This window comes from Poeciliopsis prolifica, unplaced genomic scaffold (genome assembly GCF_027474105.1).
Source record: "Poeciliopsis prolifica strain line A6 unplaced genomic scaffold, Auburn_PproV2 SCAFFOLD038, whole genome shotgun sequence".
Classification (NCBI taxonomy): domain Eukaryota; kingdom Metazoa; phylum Chordata; class Actinopteri; order Cyprinodontiformes; family Poeciliidae; genus Poeciliopsis; species Poeciliopsis prolifica.
This window is the reverse complement of record NW_026562413.1, coordinates 922,835-942,088: the sequence shown is the minus strand read 5'-3', so window position 1 is coordinate 942,088 and position 19,254 is coordinate 922,835. Positions and strand designations below refer to the sequence as shown.

Here is a 19,254-nt window from a genome sequence, read left to right as displayed (position 1 = left end):
TCATATTTCTTTTTCTTTCTCATAGAAAGTACCCCTGATCAAATGTTTTCCTTCCTGGATAAAGCAACCAAAGGAGCTGCTGCTCTTTTTAACTTTAAATGTCTTTCCCATAGAAAGGAGACCAGCCACATCACTTTTGGCTTCTCTACCATTTCCTTTCTCATCAGTAGATATCAATCAACTTGAAAATATGATTAAATGCAATTACTAGGTGCAGCTTAATGATATAATCATTATCTATTTGACTGGTGTCCTAAAGGAGCATATTACAAATGGGAATGTTTTTCAAGAGCAGCGTTTATTTTTGTGGAGCTATGCATGCTGTGACATGTCCTCACCGCCACACAGTTACTTAAAACGCTATTTTTGTCACTTTCATCGTTATCACAATTGTACCACAAAGTGTGATAAGACTTGTAAGTCCTCATCGCTCGCCTTGAACTGAAGTGCCTTGAGATGATTTTTGTTTCAGCTTTGTAAGCAAACCCAACTGATTTGAATTCAATCATAGCACGCATGTGATTCTCCACCTCCTGCCTCTCTCTCCAGGATGTGCCTTCCTCACGTACTGTGCACGAGAATCAGCCCTCAAAGCCCAGAATGCATTGCACGAGCAGAAGACCCTACCAGGGGTAAGCGTGTCATTGTCTTTTTCAGTCGGGGTAACTGTCGGGTCGGGATGTCGGGACACACAAACACAGACGCGTGTGGACGCAAGGAATTTAAAGCAAGTTTGACATGTGGGCTCGACTTCACCCTTTAGCCGATATGTTCCAGGAAAGGTCAGGGGCTGCTCTCCCTCTTATGGTTCATATGTGATGCATCCAGACATATCCATCCAGCTAAGGCATGAGTCATCGCGCTGACATGTCACGGGTCGAGAGAGATGTCTGCATGAGGCTCACCGCTGGAGTGACTCTTCCAGCTCTTAATCTCGTTGACGTTCCTCTTCTCTTCTGCCCCCACTTCTTCTCTCTGGATTCTAATCAAAGTTAAACCTAGCTTTATTAGCATAGCCAGGCAGCAGGTGTGCTGCCAAATGACATTTCCAGAGCTAAATATGACATGACAGCCGCGTCTCTATAATAACCGCCTATATGAGAGACAAAGCGACAAGGCAAGGAATTACTAAGACAGAGTTTGCGCTCTCAGAGTTTGCTGCTGTGCTGTGCTTCCTCTTTTACTAACAAGGCATCACCCCCGTTTCCTTTTGGTTATTTTTGTTCAAATCTACATCATTCACGTCTTTTTTTTCCACTCTGGAATGTCAGCTGAAGACAAGACTGCAGCTTTTGAGGGAAGAGAGAAGAGCATGTGCAATTTAGGGTTGCAGCCAGAGATTACTTTTAGTGTCACATAATTCCTGTTGAAACAAAAATATCAAAATATCTTAAACAAGTTGTTGTGAAATAAATGCTGCCATTATTTCTCATATGATGGCAGATAATAATTAGTTGCGTACACTTGTGTCATTGGCATAAAATCAGACTAAGAATTTATTGTTTTAGTTCAATTAGGATTACAAAAATTTTTTCTGTTTCCTAAGTTGCAGTCATACAATCTCCATTTAGCCGGATTTAATCAGACTGTAGTTTGCTTGTTTTTAGAAAGTCTGGTTTGTTTGGGGAGGTGTGAAAGAGTAATTGTACTCTAATGGGGGACCAAAAATTGAACTTGAATGTGTTTGATGTCCAGACTGGTAAGAAAGTGTTATTATGCAGAATGAAACCAGTCCTGCAACAGCATGCATTGAAAAACCACTCAGAGAGGAAGTAGCTATTACGCCACAAGCTGCATAACAAGGCAGATTACAGTTTGCTAATGCACACAGGGGAAAAGACCTCAACTTTTTGAGACATGTGGTGTTGTTTGATTTGAAACTAAAATTGAACTATAATGACCATTATGGCCAAACACCATTGAGCCTGAGAAAAACATTGTAACTGTGAAGTACTAAGGTGGCAGCATCATGTTGTGTGGCTGCCTTCCTGCAGGAAACAGAGAGCATCATGAGGTGAAGAACTCTTTGTGGAAATATTTAAGCAAAATGTCAAGTTCTCATTCAGGAAGTTAAAGCTTGGAAAACAAATGGGTCTGACCAAATCACCAAGTTAGCTACAAAGTGACTCAAGGACAAAAAAACGTCAATTTATTTTTGGTGACCATCACAAATCCCTGATCTCAGTCATAAAGAATGGGACAAAATTGAAACAAGTAACTATGAAAACCCAAATAGTTTGACGCAAAGCATATAGTCCAAAGGGAAAGCTATCAAATGCTAGAGAACTGTATGTTCTGAATTTGAAAAAGTAAAAGTAAATCTGTAAAAGTAAGCATGTAATTCTATGTGGAAAAAACAAATCAATTATGTGCTAAATTGCATGGCTCTATCTTGTATTGGAATTTTTTTTAGGATTTTAATGACACAAGTACATTTATTAAATTGCTTCAGTTTGCTGTTGAACACTCTGTTTCTATTGACAATAAATCCCTCCATTAAAAATTTGCTTTTCAAATTACAAATTAGATCAAAATCAGAAGGTAACTTTTATCTACTGTTTATTAAATGTAAGGTTGAAAAATTCCACTGTTTTGTCTGTTGAGGAATCAGGAAACATGATGCTCCTTCCTGCTCTTTGTTTCTATTTTTTGTAAAAAAAAAAAAAAAAAATAGAGACAAACTCATCTTTGTGACATTTGATTGCTTGAATTTGATTGTCAGTTTTGTTTCTTTTGAATTCCTTCAAAAGAAAATCTGACACTGGTGTCGACCATTAGAGGCTTGACCGGTGCCTCTGCGGTGTAAAACCATAAACTTGGTCTAATCCTGATAAAACCAGAGCTCCCCTGTTGAATTAAAAGGCTGCCTTAGATGTTGTTTCCCCTTCCAACATGGCTGACTCGCTGATGTGACCATGCAACACACTGAGAGAGTTAATTTTCCTATCTACGATTGTGTTTAAGGAGTGTATTTTCTGCACCACTTTAATTCTGCCGCCGTTCTTGCCGAGTAGCGCTATTGTTTTCTCGGTATATACACCTGCTGTTTTATGGGGTTACTTCAGGGAGCATCGTTAAAACAGCAGTACGACCGTGTTTACAGCAAAACTTCCTCGCTCCACGACCAGTATCGGTTTTTGTTTTATGGCCCGATAAAATTACCTAAGTGTCTGTAATCACAGACTGGTAATATCCGTAAGCTAACTCTATCAAAGCACGCTCAAACAACCTTTCACATTGGTGCAAAGGCCATCGGAAAAGAAGGAAACAGCATTGACTAAATCCTGCTAAAAGTTCCCATTTGTAAGTGACTGATGACAAAAAAAAAAAAGAGGGAAAAGAAAAAGCTGATTCGGTGGAGACAGATGCATGCAAAGCAAAAGACGTAGAGTTTGTTTTCCTCTGTGTTACTTGCCAAACACTCCTTGACTTCAGAAAGTGTACAGGCTTTTACCTGTTATTTTGTTTTATTTGTAGCTGTTGTTTTTCTTTTTCTCCTTCATTTGTTTTATATCTTCTGTCTCTCTATTATTATTTTTGCTTTTTTAATCTGTTGCCTTGACAAAAACATGATGCATCGGAGAGAATGTCATTTTTACCCCATGTTGTTGAGAAATTCCACCCCTGACACTACAAACCAACCAGATTCACAACTCTGTTTATTTAGGTTTTGTAGAAAAAGACACCTAACCATTATTAAATTTGTACAAACAAAAGAGACAAAAAAACCAAAACATTTTTAATATTTTATGCAGATTACAAACTAAGTGATTCCTCTTGGATAAATGTTGCTCTTATGCTGCCTAGTTTTTTTTTTTATCAAGTAGTTTATTCAGACATTTGAAAACAAAAAGAAAGTTTCTTTTAACGAATCTTTAATCAACATAGTTCAGTCCAGGTATATTGTCTGGTACATAGATGGAGCTTTTCACACAATCTGAAGCTTAAAAAAATAATCTGTTGATAATTCATTGATTATTTGAGGAAAGAGGCCCTTTAATTTAACGTTGCATATCCCTCAAAAAATTCACAAAACCTTAAAATAAGCAACTCATCTTTAAAATAAGCAACTCATCTTGATCACAGGAGGATAATATGTTTTTTTTTCTCTAGTGTTGCCACTGCCTTCCCTTGGCTGTGTCGCCCTGGGAAGAGAGCCTTTTTTGCATCTATCAAAAACTGCTGCAGTAAAGACCAGTCAAATCTGGACTGGATTATTCCACACTGATTACAGATTCTCTAATACAGGTTCTGAAAAAAGGAGGATTATTCATTTTTCTAGAAATATAGCTACAATCTCATTGTGTGGTTTGGATCCTTGCTTTACTTACTGTTTATATATATATTGTTTTACAAACCAACATCTTTAGTTTTGCTTTTACTTAACCTCTAAAGCAGATGTCCAAACGTTTTGCCACAAGGGGCAAAATTATGAAGCTGAAAGCACTTTTTGTCATTTTATCAACTCATAATATGCTGGAATTAACAAAATTGTCAGTTTTTTGGGACAAACCCATCCATAAATGATTGCTGATGCAAAACATGAATTATTATTAGACAAGCATGCACAATTTTTTTTGGGATGGATTGTTTTTTAGACCAAGCTCAGCAACAAGAACAGGAAGTTGCTCTCTCTGGGTTAATCTCGCGGATTTCTTTTAGTAAAAGATGCTGGATGTTTGTGATTCTGTTTATAGCAAAAATAAGATCAACACAGAAACTCGGTTAATAAATGAGAAATAATTTTTGTTGGGCCACTAACTAGGCCTCAACAAGATGGCTGCAAAAACGTATCTTGATAAAAGCATTTCATTCCAGTCGATATTGAACATTTTTATTTATTTTTTTAAATAACTGAAATACGACCAAACTGGTGACGTGACCTTTCCTGTTTTATTCACAGTTTCCACTCCATGCTGTTGATTTTATTTTTAAGCAGCAAAACCTGAAACTGCTGCTGCGCCAGTGACTCAATAAGTTGTTGCTAGGTAACCAGAGTGAGTGACTGACTGAGCTAAAGCCTTTCCTTTGCCTACATCTCCCAGAATGCTGTGCTGTTCTGGATTGGAGTTTAATGAATATTTCGTACATTGAATATTCTCTCAAACGAATTATCTGTTTATTTTTTATCACGTGTCTATTGTGATATATATTGTTATTGATTTATTATCCAGAACTTCCTCTGACATTTTAACATTTTCATTTGGCTAGATTTGCTCCTTTGCAGAATTGTGATTGGTGGCTTGAATTCATTCATTTTTCATGTCCAGTCAGGTGTCAGGACTGGACGTTTGTTGTAACTGCAGGCATGAAGCAGCTGTGTGACGTAGAGACAGTTTTAAAGAGCGGACGCTATTAGGACGGCGATAAAAGAAATCCCATTGTTAGCGTGACAGTAGGGTAACCCTTCCTGACCTCTCATACAGGATCAGCAGGGCCCAGCGCCCGTGATAAAGCCCTCTTCCCCCCCTCAGTCTGCTCCTACTCCAGCAGCTCTCCTCCTCACAACCTCTTACCTCTAAGCCATGTGGAACAAGCTAAACCCTCCTGTGTTCTGCCAATCCGTCCCTGCCCCCCTTTCGCGCTCTGACTCGCCAAAGATGGGGAGGAAAAAAAAAAAAAAAGACCGAAAACCATCTTATTAGCTCTAAACACGCCCACAAGGACAAGATCTGCTTCCACCCCTGCCACCAGCTGTGGTGTAATTGTCATGTAATTGCACCTGCGCTGCCAGAGAATAATTAACTTTGGCATCTCATGGCCAGGGTGATACAAAAGGAATAACATGATAGCAATTATAGGAGTGAGAGAAGGAAATCCTAAATGAAAGCACACCTGAAATGAGAGAAAGCTGAAAGATGTCATTAACTTTCAGTGCTGCCTTCTTCCTCTCTCTTTCTGGGTAGAAAGAGTCACTCTTACGGCTCCTTTGTCTCATCTAACAATGAAAAAGAAGAAAGACGTGGAAAAAGAAAGGAAGAGGTAGACGCCAGGCAGCAGATGGATGTATCAGAGTGGCACCTGGCCTTGTGTTTAATTTCAGGTGAGAGAGTATGCCTCTAAGTGAGAAGAGGGAAAGCAGCTGAAGGCAGGGTAAGGAAATGAGTGGTGGAGCTGTTAAAAAAAAAAAAAAAAAAACAGGCATAGGCAATAAACCAAATTTCTCTCAGCGTGTGGAGATTTGGGAGAGAGATTTTCCTCTTTAGCTGCACTCATTCTGTCCGACCTGGGCGTCTCTTTCTGTCTCTTGTTGCTGCTTCGTTCCTGTCTTTGCCCATTTGTGTGGAGACAGTAACATCCTCAGTGTGCCACGTGAAGTCATGGTGTTTGACCAAACAGAGTGGTTCACCGCCAGATAGTAGACCTCAAGATGTTTTTGCATAATTAACATGACTGAAAAGGAATCGGAGCGATTTTTTTTGACAATCCATTAATCTTTGCGAGAACATTTCACAAAGTAAACAAAAACAAATGTTCATATTTTCACCATTTTATATGGGATTGTAAACACTACATATTTCAGGGTTTTATGAGAAATAGATAACATTTTTGTTGCAACAAAGGAAAACTGAAAGAACCAGACCTTACAACCAAATGGACTTTTCTTCTGTTTTTATTTTTTTGTTCCAAGTAAAGGTTTCAGATTATCAAACAAATTTTAATATTTGACAAAGACTAGCTTTGTAAACACAAAAATGTATTTTCAAACTGCAACTTTATTTATTAAAGGGGAAAAGGTATCTGAAACAACCTGGATCTTGTTGAAACAACATAATTGTGCTTGCAAAAACTAACCTCAATCTTTACCATGGAGGATATTCTGCCCATTACTTTTGTTTAAAAAATAAGATAAAATAGAAGATCATGACAAATATTAAGAACCAATGGACATCAGCTAGAGGGATTCATGTGTAGAATAATTGCTGTCAGGAGTTAAAACTGTGTTAAAAAAAAGTAAAAATAAATACAGCATAAATCAAATTATATTTTTTTATTCTCTTTGATGAGGATGTCTAAAGATTCAGCTGGAGTTTATAAGTAAAATATGCTGGAAAGATGCTGCTGTTTTGATTCATATCATTCTAAATGTTACAAAAAGTGATTGTTTAAAAAGCTTAGCACTTTTTTCGTCTGCAGGTTTTGTTGTTAACTCAAAAGAGTTGGGGTGGCTTTTTACTGATCAGCACAGGGTTAAGAAGAAGAATTAGGGTCCATGGATAAAAAAGGATTATGCCAGTGGTGGCAAAAGTGTGTGTTTGTTCCCATTTTGCAAACAGAAAAATCTTCACGTTTCATTTGAAGCATGAAGAGATCAAAGCTTCAAATTTGAATGGAACCCATAAAACATCTTATTTTGGCTTCCTAAGGCATAAAAAGTCGTGACATCTGCAGTAAGAAACTTTTACATGTATTTCATTGAATAAGCTGGTGTGAATAGTACGTTGCAACCTTCTCTTATAGTGAGTTACTTCACTCTGTGAAGTCAAGGAAAAAGATTTTATTAAAAAGAGTTATTGTGTCACCTACTTGCTTGAAAAAAGTAGTATCATGTATGAAATATTGTCTGGAATTAACATATTTCTGTACTCTTACTGTAAAAATCTTCCTTGGCTCCACTGATCTGGTGAACAACTGCTGGCATACAACCAAACCTGCTCTGCTTTTTCTCCAGTTCACTCCTGGAGCAGAAATTTTTAACCCATCATTGTACCTCAGGAGCCATTAGTCATCTGAACTCCTTAAAGGGGATGTATTATGCAAATTCACATTTGCACATTTTTGTACTTCCATTTGGGTCTGTACTCCTAAAAGCATTCCAAGCGCTTAAAAAATTCCAACCAGACAGTTTTTAGCAATAAATTAGTGTTAAAATGAGTTGTTTCAAAAACGTCACAAATCAGGAGGCACTTCAACTCACCCAGCAATCTACCTACCTGGCAACCCAATTTGAGACTACAGCACATCTGGTCAGCTGGATTTAGAACTGTATACTGAACAGCTGCAGGAAAAGACAAGTGTTTTGTTGTTGCCATTCAACTACCTGTTGCATTCTTGTTGGTTGTGCAGGAGGCTCCATGTCTGCTTTTCAAAGATGAACCGTTGTACAATTGCCCATCTTTTTGCAGCCATTTTCACATGCAAGTGTAAATATTACAGCTTATTCTGACAGGAGATGGAAATAGGCAGAACTGAGCAAACATGTTTTGTATAGTCTGTAGACCTAACATGCTCAAAGAAGCATAATATCCCGCCTTTAAATCTGACACAATCGCAGGCAGTGCAGTGCAGAGCACTGGGCCTTGTGAGAAAAGTGTCTCTCATGCCAATCTCTTGTAGTTCATATCACTTAGCTAATTGCCTAAATTATATATGGACCGAACTTGTTTAAAACTTATTTAGTCTTACTACAAAAAATATGTTCATCCAAAATAAAAGTGGCAAAGTGCCAATGCTAACACTGGCTATCAATTAGCTTTATCTACAGTGGACACCTGGACGACTCCAATAGATAAGAAAAACACATGCTCGGCTACATGCCCATTAGTGTTTGTTGCTAATAGCAGTTAGAATAGTTATTTAGCACAACCAGTTTTTTTGTCTGGAGACTTGAACACAGTTAAGTTGACTAGAAGATTATTATTTCCGAATTCAGCACCGTAAAGCAGTCAGGCAAACTGTTCGTCTCACTGGACTGCAAAGACGTTTCTTGTTGTTAGCTTTGGAAAATATATATATCTATGCCGAAGTCTTTGTTTTCAAACTGCCATCTGAATTTGATAGTGACAAATAGGGGGAAAATGAGCTCTGTCTGTGTGTGTTTGCTTGCTCAGCGGGGGGAAGGGAGGGCAGGTGTTCACGCTAACACAGTTTAATGAAGGGTGTGTGCTTTTGTGTATAGCTGTGTGTTTGCTTTCGTGCAGCAGTGTTTCCGTGGAGAGCACCCAACAAGATGGCTGTATGAACAAAAGTTTATTTCATTATTATTATCATGATGTCCTCTTAGGTTTCTTGATTCACAGTCTGTAGCATGTGTGAAGACGAAGCCTGTGCTTCTGCATTTAAGCCGGCCATATGAGAGGGAAGAGCTGTCTGTGAGTGGAACATCTGACTAATCCTGACATTTACTCAGACGTTGGGACTCAGGCGGTGCAGACAGAGGGGTTTTATCGATAGTCAGACAAGAAGAAAAAAAAAATGCATAAACTAAATATAGCCCGAGCTTTTTACGAAGGATATGAGATAGGAAGTTGTAATGCTGAGCACCATAATTTGTTCCCTTAATGTCTCTGCAAACAGCCTACTGTAGATGAACATCAGTTGCAGGGTGACACTAACTTATTTTCCCCCCATGTACCTGTTAGCATTGCTCCATTTCAGTCTGCCATTTATGATGCAAGGAGATAAAATGGTCATTTTGTGTGCTACAAGCGAAAACTGATGTTTCGCTGAGTGCTAAAACATGCTTTTATGACGTGTCTATTTGACCTGCAATATGTCACTTTACTTGTCTGACAATAATAGGAGAAGGTAGCGCCTTCGTGTGTAGCTTATATCCTAACCTCAGTGAGATATGGATGATTATGATGATGGCAATTAGAGCGCCTTGGAGCGACTGTCTTCACTTGATGGATCTGCGCGAAGTTAAGTGTGCATTCATGCATCGATTCATTTACATATGCATGTGTATAAACGGGCACAATGTAGGACAGGCGGCGCAGGCTGACAACAACAGCAAGAAAATAAAAAAAGAGAGGGGGGGATTGTCCTTTGTACGTCACTCTGGGCCAACTGTAATGATGAATGCAGATTAGATTTACGGAGGTGATAAAGGGTGTGAATTAGGGAGAAAATGGGTGTGGGGGTGCAATACCGAGGCTGAAAGGGGAGGAGAGGAAGAAATGAATGAAAAGTTTGAAATAATGAAAGTGGAGGTGGGGTGCTGCTGGAGGTGCACTGAGGCAGTGTGTTTATCAGCTTAAATACAGACATCTGTTACTGAGAGACGTGTGGTGTTTTTAGGGGGTTGGAGAGCGTCTCGATGTGCGAGCCGCTGTGTCAAAAGTCTCATTAGGCGATAAATATGGAAGACTATTAGGGCTGAGAAATATGGCTTAAAAATAAAATCTCATTTTTTTTCCACATCAGATGTGATTTGTGATTTTAATTGAGTTTCTTTGACAAAAAGAAATTTCAAAAAGCGGCTTTTATGTAGATCAAGTGTTAGGGTCAAGCTACAATAATTTTTGTTAATTATGAAAATGTTGTCATTATATCAGCATAACATAGACGCAATTTTTCCCAAAGACCGTCTTAAAAGTGTGAGAAAATAAGTTGTTTTAATGAAAAAAATCCTTGAATAATTAGATTTTTTTTTGCGTGTGTTTGTACTGGAGTTCTCTTAAAATTACTACTTCATTCTCCAAATATTACAACTTTATTCTGGTAACATTATGACTGTGTTCTCATACTAATTAGACTTTATGGTCATAAATCAAACTTAGCATGGCCATTATATTTTGTCATGGAGTTGAATTCAAAGTCCAAATAAGTAGAAGCTGTAAAACTCACTTGTCAATCAATATGGTGGCTCTGGACGCCTTAGCATCATATACTATAGAAACCTGAGAAGTCCATTGGTAAAAAAAAAAAAAAATTCTGATTTTCCAAAAATTAAATCTTCAAAAACCAAAAGTTTTATTAATCAATGAAATTGATTTTGTCATTTTCACTGCAGCATCGTCAGCTGTGGTCATTCTAGCTCCAAACTGTCACATTTTGATTTCATGTCTGCAATTGAGAAATATGTGAAATGAAAAAAATGTTTAAAAAAAAGCAAAAAGCCGAAAGCTAAAACATGTAAACTATGGAACTCGCGTCAGTGCAAAACATAGTGACTATCCAAGACAAAAGTAGTAACAGCAAAGTAACCAGCTCAAATCTGAGTTCATAAATTGAAGATTTCTAGAGTAGTTTATCCAATGAATTCAGCAGAATTGTTTGGAGACTTATTAAACTGACACCCTATATAGGAATACAAAAGCGCTTTATAGTGAGGTCACACTATCTCTAATTCCCAGCAGATAATGACTTCCTATGATAAAAAGCAGTTGCAATTTTTGCTCATTATTGTTACTCTGATGCCCCTTCTTCACACCTGTGTCCACCAGAATACTTTATTTTGGGGCACCATGCAGTGGTAGAGCAAGTCTCACTTTTCTTTACATAATCGAACCATGTTTTATTTCCAAGGCTACGGCAGACCAAAATGCTACTCTGGCCACTTTATAAACACTCTATAAGTCCATCTGCAGTTAGTTTCCCGCAGCATGTTGTTTGGCCCTAAAAGGTTCAAGCTAATGCTACACACGCAGCAGGGAGAAGGTAAGAAAACTCAGACATTATCTGCAGTTCTCTGCTTCATTTGGTTCAGACACAAAAAAAAATGTGATGCTGAAATACTGTTGATAAAAGAAAACGCTTCTTACGTAATAAAGTTTATGCTCAAGAACAATTCAGGTTAGTTTCCTCACTGGTCTGGCTGTTTACTTCCTGTCCCTTAAATTTTGGTTGTTCCTTTTTATAAATCTAGTATTTCAATTATTTTACGTTCTGCAGGGGGAATATTTGACAACAAATTAACTATTTCAATTAACTGTGGGTTCAGTGATGAGCAAATTTATTTTCCTATTAAAAGTGGTCATTTTTTCTGTATGACCAATAAGTGGCTACAGTGTATTAATAAAAACGTATGTTTGGTTTTTTTGTTTTCAAGAAAACCATTATGTTCCAAGGTTGTCATTATTCATGTATGGTTGTGGCTCACTGTTTTAGTTGGCCTTTCAAAAATGTTTTTTTTTTCTCATCTGCTCTGAAATCTAACAAAAAGGGTTTTGGGGATTTATTTTCTTCACACTTCCAGGATTTATCATTTTCTCAATTCTAATACATGATGAAAATGTATACAAATAAAAAAATGTATTAAATTTAGATAGGAAAAAAAAACCTAGACAGATAAAAATGCCTTTAAATTAGTTCTCCTCCTAGTCTTCTTCGCCGTGTCGAGTCAGACAACATTTGACATGAATATTTAACAACCCGAAGCGACTCAACAATTGTTTTACATTTACGCTTTGATGTTCACTTTGAGGGATTTCTTGTTGGCTGTCTGATGAAACGACCGCGCATCAGCTCCTTTGTGAGGCTGGACAAGCTATCGAACCCTGTAAGATTGGAGACAACACCGGAGGAAGCAGCTTTTTCTCTGAATACTCGCTCATTGATTAAATATCATCGAACTGTAGCAGCGTTGTCCTGTCCATCTCTTTGCGTTTGATTGATTTAGCGACCGGCTGGCAGCAGAGAGGGCTCGTCTCTGTTTTCTTTCCGTCTGTCCGTGTGTGCGTACATCTGCGTGTTCATCCACGTGTGGATGCATTATCACCGCTCTTTGTTTTTAACTCTTCTTTATTTTTTATTTTTTTTATTGCTTGTCAATATACACCCAGTTTCCGCCGGCGCGGAGGGGATTCACATGTGTATCTAAGCGTTAAGACGCACGTTCGCAACGAGGAGGCGGATGGAGAAGAAGCAGCGAGGGAGCAAAAGCAAAGCACCAGCAGCAGCAGAGGAGGAGGGGGGTGGAGGAGGGGGGGTGGAGGAGGGGGGGTGGAGGCAGGGGGTGGAGGCAGGTTGATTACGGTCGCAGGTCTCGTTGCCTGGAGACGGCTGGGACGAGGGATGCCAGGTTGCTATGCGACCGGCACGATGCAATGACCAGCGCTGTGTGATGGAGAGGGGAGGGGAGGGGAGGTGAAGACAGGAAAATTGTCTTTGTAAACCCCCTTCCCTTCTCTCCACTCTCTCTCTCTACACGCCCCACCCAGCTCAGCCTCCCCGCTGAAATGCTCTTGAAAGAGCAGGGGTGATGCGCTCTGCTGATTTATTTACCATTCAGAGCAGCCGCTTTTCAGGGTAGACAAACAAAATGGGTCGGAACAGGAGAGGAGACAGACGTCAGAAATGTGTTGTAGAAGCAAAAAGAAAAAAGGGGGAGAAAAAACAGAGGTAATAATCAGCAGGATGAGAAAAATGTCATTGCTGCTTGACTCCTCCTCTGCCTAAAACCCATTTATATGAGAAAACAGAGAGATTGCTGCACCTTTGTGTTTTTGCCAATGTGGATTGCTTGGGTGTGGTGGTCATGCTGGTAATAAAGGGCACTGATAATCATTGCTACGATTTCATTGGATAATCCATGAATTTAATATGTCGTAATCCACGTCAAATCCCCAGATACATCATGGGAGGCCGACTGCGTGTATTTGAGCAGAAACTGTTTGTCCAGTTGAAGGATGATTGTATGTGATGTTTGGAGACGGCGTGAAGAAAAAAAAAATCAAGTGGCGAAAACAGACTTGTATAATGGAGTTTCTGATCAGTTTTTTTTTTTTTAATTTTGCTTCTGTGTTGCTTGTGCTCAGTATGGGACTGTTTTTGTAAACAAGCCGAGGGGAGGGGACGGGAGCAACAGGAGGAGGAGGGAGAGAGCAAATTACTGTAAAGTGTGTGTTAGCGGTTCAGGCTTAGAGAGAGATATTTTTTCCTCCCTGCTCCTGCATCTGCTCTCAAGGCAGCGCCAACATTCAACAGGCATCATCGCTCCCTCCATCATCCCTTCATTTTTCTTTTAATATATGTCTTCCATTTTTCACCTCCCTCTTCTTCCCCCTGAAACATAATCCCACCATCTCTTGACCTAGAGGTACATTTTGTCCTTCTCGTGTTTTTTTTTTTCTTCTCCTTTTCATGCATCTCTTCCCCATGTTGCTCAGGGTAACCCCATTTGCTGTGCTGATCTGAAGTGGTGCAGCCTTTATGGCCTCCACTTCTCCCTGTTTTCCCTCTTGTATATTCTAATTCCAATCCCCTGAGCCATCTGCTGCTCGTCTCCTTATCAGCGCCACCGCTGCCTTTGCTGTTTGGCAGCCTGCGGTAAAATATTGGATGAGGGATGTTTTATTTTCCATTACATCAATCAAAGTTGCCATATAAACCAAAGTCATAAGGTTAGAAAATCTGCGTCGTGTTTGTTAGATTTAATTTGAAGAATCCTTGTTCCAGATTAACACAGTTTCTTTCAAACATTAGATTATTAAAATTAGGGAGCAATCATGGGTGCAGTCCCCCCTTGTGGTGGCTGAAGGATTTAGCAAATTAATTCAGTAAATGCATTATTAGAAACAGAAACGCAGATGCTAAAGCAAGCAACAGCAGAATTAGCATCAGTGTTAGAGCACGGAAAATGTCTACAGAAATAGCACTTCAGTACAGAAATGAAAAACAACACAGCTGAAACTGTCTCAAAGATTATAAATGGTAAAATTAAAGCTATAATAAACATATACAATATGATTCCTCAATTATGTGACAGTTTTTGACGGTAATAAAAGTGGCAAAATTTAAACTGAATTTGCAGTTATCCTTAAAAAATGGATCGTAGTTAAAGATAAATACTGGAAGGGTTTAAATATAACTAAAAAAATTTTAAATTTCGAACATAACACTTGTAGCATAACGAGTGTTATGTTCTCGTGGCTGTTTAAGATTGGAGGCTACAGTTTATGTAGCCTACAATCTTGTGTTAGCCATTAGCATTGAACACTGACTACAAATAACACAACTGTAACAGAATCTCCACTTATTGTTGTCAGAGATGCTTAAAAAATATTTTAAAAAATGTATGTTTCATAAAATAGATAAAATAAGATTATTTTTTTCCCACAGTCTAATTATTCCAGTTTACAAACATGCTAGCGTGTTAGCTAGCTGCTATTCCAAAAAAGAGAATAACACAGCAGAAGTTGAATCTCCACTTGTTGCTTCTAAAGATGATAAAAATTAGAAAAATGTGCGTTTAATAAAGATGAATACAAAAGAAGACTCTTTTTTTCTACAGCCTGTGATTATAGAATACAAACATGCTAGTGTGTTAGCATTGCAGCACAGCTAGCTGTGGAAAACAAAAAATCTATTTTTTTGTAGTCTCATAGATTCTGCTTAGTCCAAGCTAACAAAAGCATGGTGTTAGCATCGACTGGAAATGACAAAATTACGTTTTAGGACAAGAGCAAAAAAATTTCACAGCTTAGACTGAATCTGCACTTGTTGTTCTGACAAACTATAAGAGAAATGCTAATAGAAAAGAATCTGCTTTATTGGTCCCCAAGGGGAAATTAGTTGACAAGCTACTCCATCCAATATGTTAAATATTAATGATATAAATATAACCATAAGACATCAAATTTATAAAATATATATAGATACACCTAAGAGTGATGTAAGTGATTCAATATGACTGAATATAAATGAATAAATTACCATAATGAATACATTAAAACACAGAAATTCCTTTCTGAAGTTTCTATGTTCATCTAGAATAGGTTTAAAACAATGAATACCATTTTTAAATGAACAAAAATGTAGAAGTAAATGCAGTAAAAGTGTGTTGTAGGTGTGCAGGCTGAATAACAAGTGACTTATTTCCAGTGGTAAACAGTGGAGAACCCTCTCATGCTACCAAGTGATACACCAAACAGCACTTTACAAATAATTTTAACTAGAAATCAGTGAGTACAGGAGCGAACCTCCATTCGTCTGACTGATTTAAGGGTGCCTCTCACTCCCTCCATCATCCCATTAATTGGTGTAATCAATTGGATGTTCTTGATGATGGAGACGCAGGAGGCCTCTGCTGGCGTTTCAGTCGGCCGGGGTCAGCTGAGCAGGCGCTCAGACAAGTTTGTGCATGCGGGACCTGCCGGCAGGATCGCGACCGCTGAACAGATCGATATCTTCTCCCGGTGACCGATCACAGCAGATCAATCGGTGGCATGGGATCAGTGACTGGCTGAAATGTCACCAGCCCCATAATTAAGACCTTCATTAAGCCACAGTTAACAGAGTGTCACTCTGTTGCTCTCACCTCGACTTGTCAGCCAACCCTCCCTCCTTCTTTGCTTGCACCTCCCCCACCTCCCTCCTTTGCTCCATATGCTCCTTTCTATTCCCTTCAATCCCTCCCAATCCCGCCCTTCTCCCCTTTCTGCTCTTTCTTGTTCATTCTTTGTCTTAATTTCATTCAGTACCTCTTTTCACCGTTTTCATGCTCCATACATTTGAAGGGCAAGCTTGTAAAGGGACTGACGTGTGCACAATTTCACACAGAGCTTTAGTTAAATAGGACAATAGAGAGGTGAAGGAGAAATGGCATTTCAGCAGCTTGGCTCTTAATGAATTATGAAAAGGTTAGCTAATTCATGTCAGTGTTGGGTGGTCTCCTCATTTCCTCTTATTTGTTTTTATGGCTATCTTTCCATCCATCTCTGCCTCTTCGTCAGGCTCAGAAACTCTCTGTGTTCTGCTGCTGTGTGCTCCTTTAATCCAGATTAGCTGACGAGTGTTCTTAATCTTATCACTTCCCCAATCCCGCGTGGGTGTGTGCTTTTCCTGTTTTTTTTTTTTTCTTCTTTTTGTGTGGGGTCCACGGCAGGATTAGAGCAGATTCTAAGAGAGAGAGAGAGAGAGGGGCGGGGAGAGGAAGAGGGAGCTGTATGACACTGCAAATGTAATATGACACATATCTGTGTCAGCTGTGGTCTGCAAGAGGAAGTAGGAAGAGAAAATATACAGGAGAAGTGTACAAAACATGCATCTCTACATACGTCAAAAGTAATTATTTTGCATGACGAATAACTTAAGGAATGTATTTTGTAAAAATCACAGAAAAGTCGTTTATATTTTGAGTGAATGTAATGCTGAAAACAGTTACTGGCATTTATTTCCAAATGTTTTTCCTCCATCTAACTGTTTACATGCTGACCTGTTTCTGTTCTGCTTCTCTTTGTAGATGAATCGCCCGATCCAGGTGAAGCCGGCAGACAGTGAGAGCAGAGGGGGTAAGGGTTACCTGTCCCCACTCAGAAACCCATCGCCTCTTCAGACACTGAAAATGCAAACACTAGGAAGTCAGTTGGCAGGATCAACACAGAAAAAATATATAATTGTACAGCAAAAATCACACGTACAAATTAAAAGGGCAGTGCAAAAATGATCAGTTCTCTGAATTTACTCTTTATAGGTGTATGTTTGAGTAAAATGAGCATTGTTATTTTATTCTATGAACTACTGACATGTCTCTGAAATTCCAAGTAAAAATGTTGTATTTATCAGCGGAAAAATGTAAAATGATCTAACAATCCAAAGAAATTCAAGCTCAAATTAATTTAGAAGCAACAATACTAATGTTTTAACTCAGAAAAAGTTCAGAAATCAATATTTGGTGGAATAACCAGCAGGTTTTCAATGGGGTGGACTCTTTATTTTTTCCAGAGCTGTATATTTAAAATGTTCATATTTTGTTTACTTTTTATCAAGATATCATGGTGTCTTGGTATTTACGCAAACGTTTTAAACAGAAACATATAATTCGATCTCACTGCTTTGATTTAAAACAACAAAGTAACAATTGTTGCTACTACTCTTCAAATAGGATTACATTTATTTACAAATGAGATTTAAAAAAAAAAGAATTAAGAAGCAACATAGGACAAATCTGTTAAGTCTAGTAATTTTAATAGATTTCACTCTTTCGGTTTCCTTTTCATGAGCCTCTTTCAGCCAGTCAGTTATGTTTGTACATTAGGTTTGTTTTGTTGGTGATGACTTTGACATGCGTTAAATGCAGAGATGTTGAATTTCACTCCCAACATCCGCAACGCTAATTAATTCCTGCTAACCTTGGCTAAATGTCGCCATCTACGCAACATCTTAAACATTTTTTTTAAGGTCTTTTTGTCGATATTGTTCAGTGAAGGAGCAAAATGGTCGTGTGGTGATGGTTGCTCCTCAGAAAGGCGTGCAGCAGTCGCTCCAGGTCTCAGAGTGATATATATACACACACATGTTCCCTCTGATCTCAGCGGGTTAATGAGGCCTTCGCAGATGTGCAAGTCGAATGTGCCAAGTTTTGTAAAGCAGCCCATAACATCACAGATGCTGGCTTTTGACCTCTTTGCTGAAAACATGCGAGACGCTCGTTCTCCTCAGTGGTCAGCAGAAGTCACGGCACCGCAGCTTTTCTAAGCTTGTATCTTTTTTTAACTCGAACCTTCTTCACTTTTTAAGAAATAATTAGGTTCTGCCTGTTTCAATGCATCTTTGATTCAACTCTTTAATTCTGAAAGTCATAACAATGTATGCTGTAAAGTATTGCAACGTCATTTCACAGACCCTTCCTTTTTTGAATCTAAAGAAAAGCATTTATGATTATTTTTGTGCGACAGTGTCTGGCTGAAATTTACATGCGCATATTATAAATGTCAAAATAATTTGGGGCTTTTAATGCTTCATTTTAACAGTTTTTTTTGTTGGAGGCTGACTGATGTTACAACCTACGACTTTAATTAACTTTTAAAAACAAGGTTTGGCTCCAAAAGTTTAAAATTCCTTTGGATTTTAAAGTTTTGTGTGGATAATTTTGATCCACACAGGATCAAAATTATACATACTGAATGCAAATCACCATCAAAAATACCAGAAACTTTCTTCTTACTCTGGTAAGAAGAAAGTCAAATATTCAGTAACATTTATACCAGCAGCTTCCTGTTGCAAATATTTGCACTGGTGTTATTTTTGTATGTATAAATTGCCAAATGAAGTCAGTTCACATCAATATGATGAACTTATGCAATCTAACCATAACAATATAATTATTTACTGTAATAGATCATTTTAAGGGAATTGCTTTCCTTCTTGTGTTTACATTTAACACATCATCTTAATCTTTTTAGATGAGGGAGCACACTGTTTTAGTAGATTAGGATCAGCAGGCTGTTTAATTATCATGCATTTTAGCTTGATGGAGACACATTTGCTCATTTTAACGTAACACTTGATAATATTTTCTAATTAAGACAAACGACAAAAATGAAGCAGTGGGAAGCCTCCAAAGCCCAAAACTGCCAAATTTAAAACCAACGCTTAATAGAAAACATGAATTTCACCACAATTTTGTCTTCTTACATTGATTATCTGACTGAGGCTTGAAAAAAAATCTGGTAATCCTCGTTATCTGGCATTTAAACTCTTCCTACCCAAAGCTCCACGCAGGCAGGTGTTTCTAATCAAACCACATTTTCATCTGCAGCCTCTCTGACATTTAAAGCTGTATGTAAATGAGCGACAGAAACTGACATC

General features: G+C 38.3%; 1 protein-coding gene across 5 annotated transcripts in view; it reads left to right on the top strand.

The window, feature by feature from the left end:
• The window catches only part of celf3a (cugbp, Elav-like family member 3a), a 37,873-nt gene that overhangs the window by 4,031 nt on the left and 14,588 nt on the right, over positions 1 to 19,254 (top strand). For 3 of the 5 annotated variants that reach the window (XM_055053825.1, XM_055053826.1, XM_055053824.1), the window contains exons 3-4: positions 550 to 632; positions 16,907 to 16,955. In XM_055053825.1, coding sequence (XP_054909800.1) covers positions 550 to 632; positions 16,907 to 16,955 — 132 coding nt within the window. Of the gene's footprint in view, positions 1 to 549; positions 633 to 16,709; positions 16,729 to 16,906; positions 16,956 to 19,254 lie in introns of those variants that run through there. The other 2 variants (XM_055053828.1, XM_055053827.1) reach the window with 2 other exon arrangements.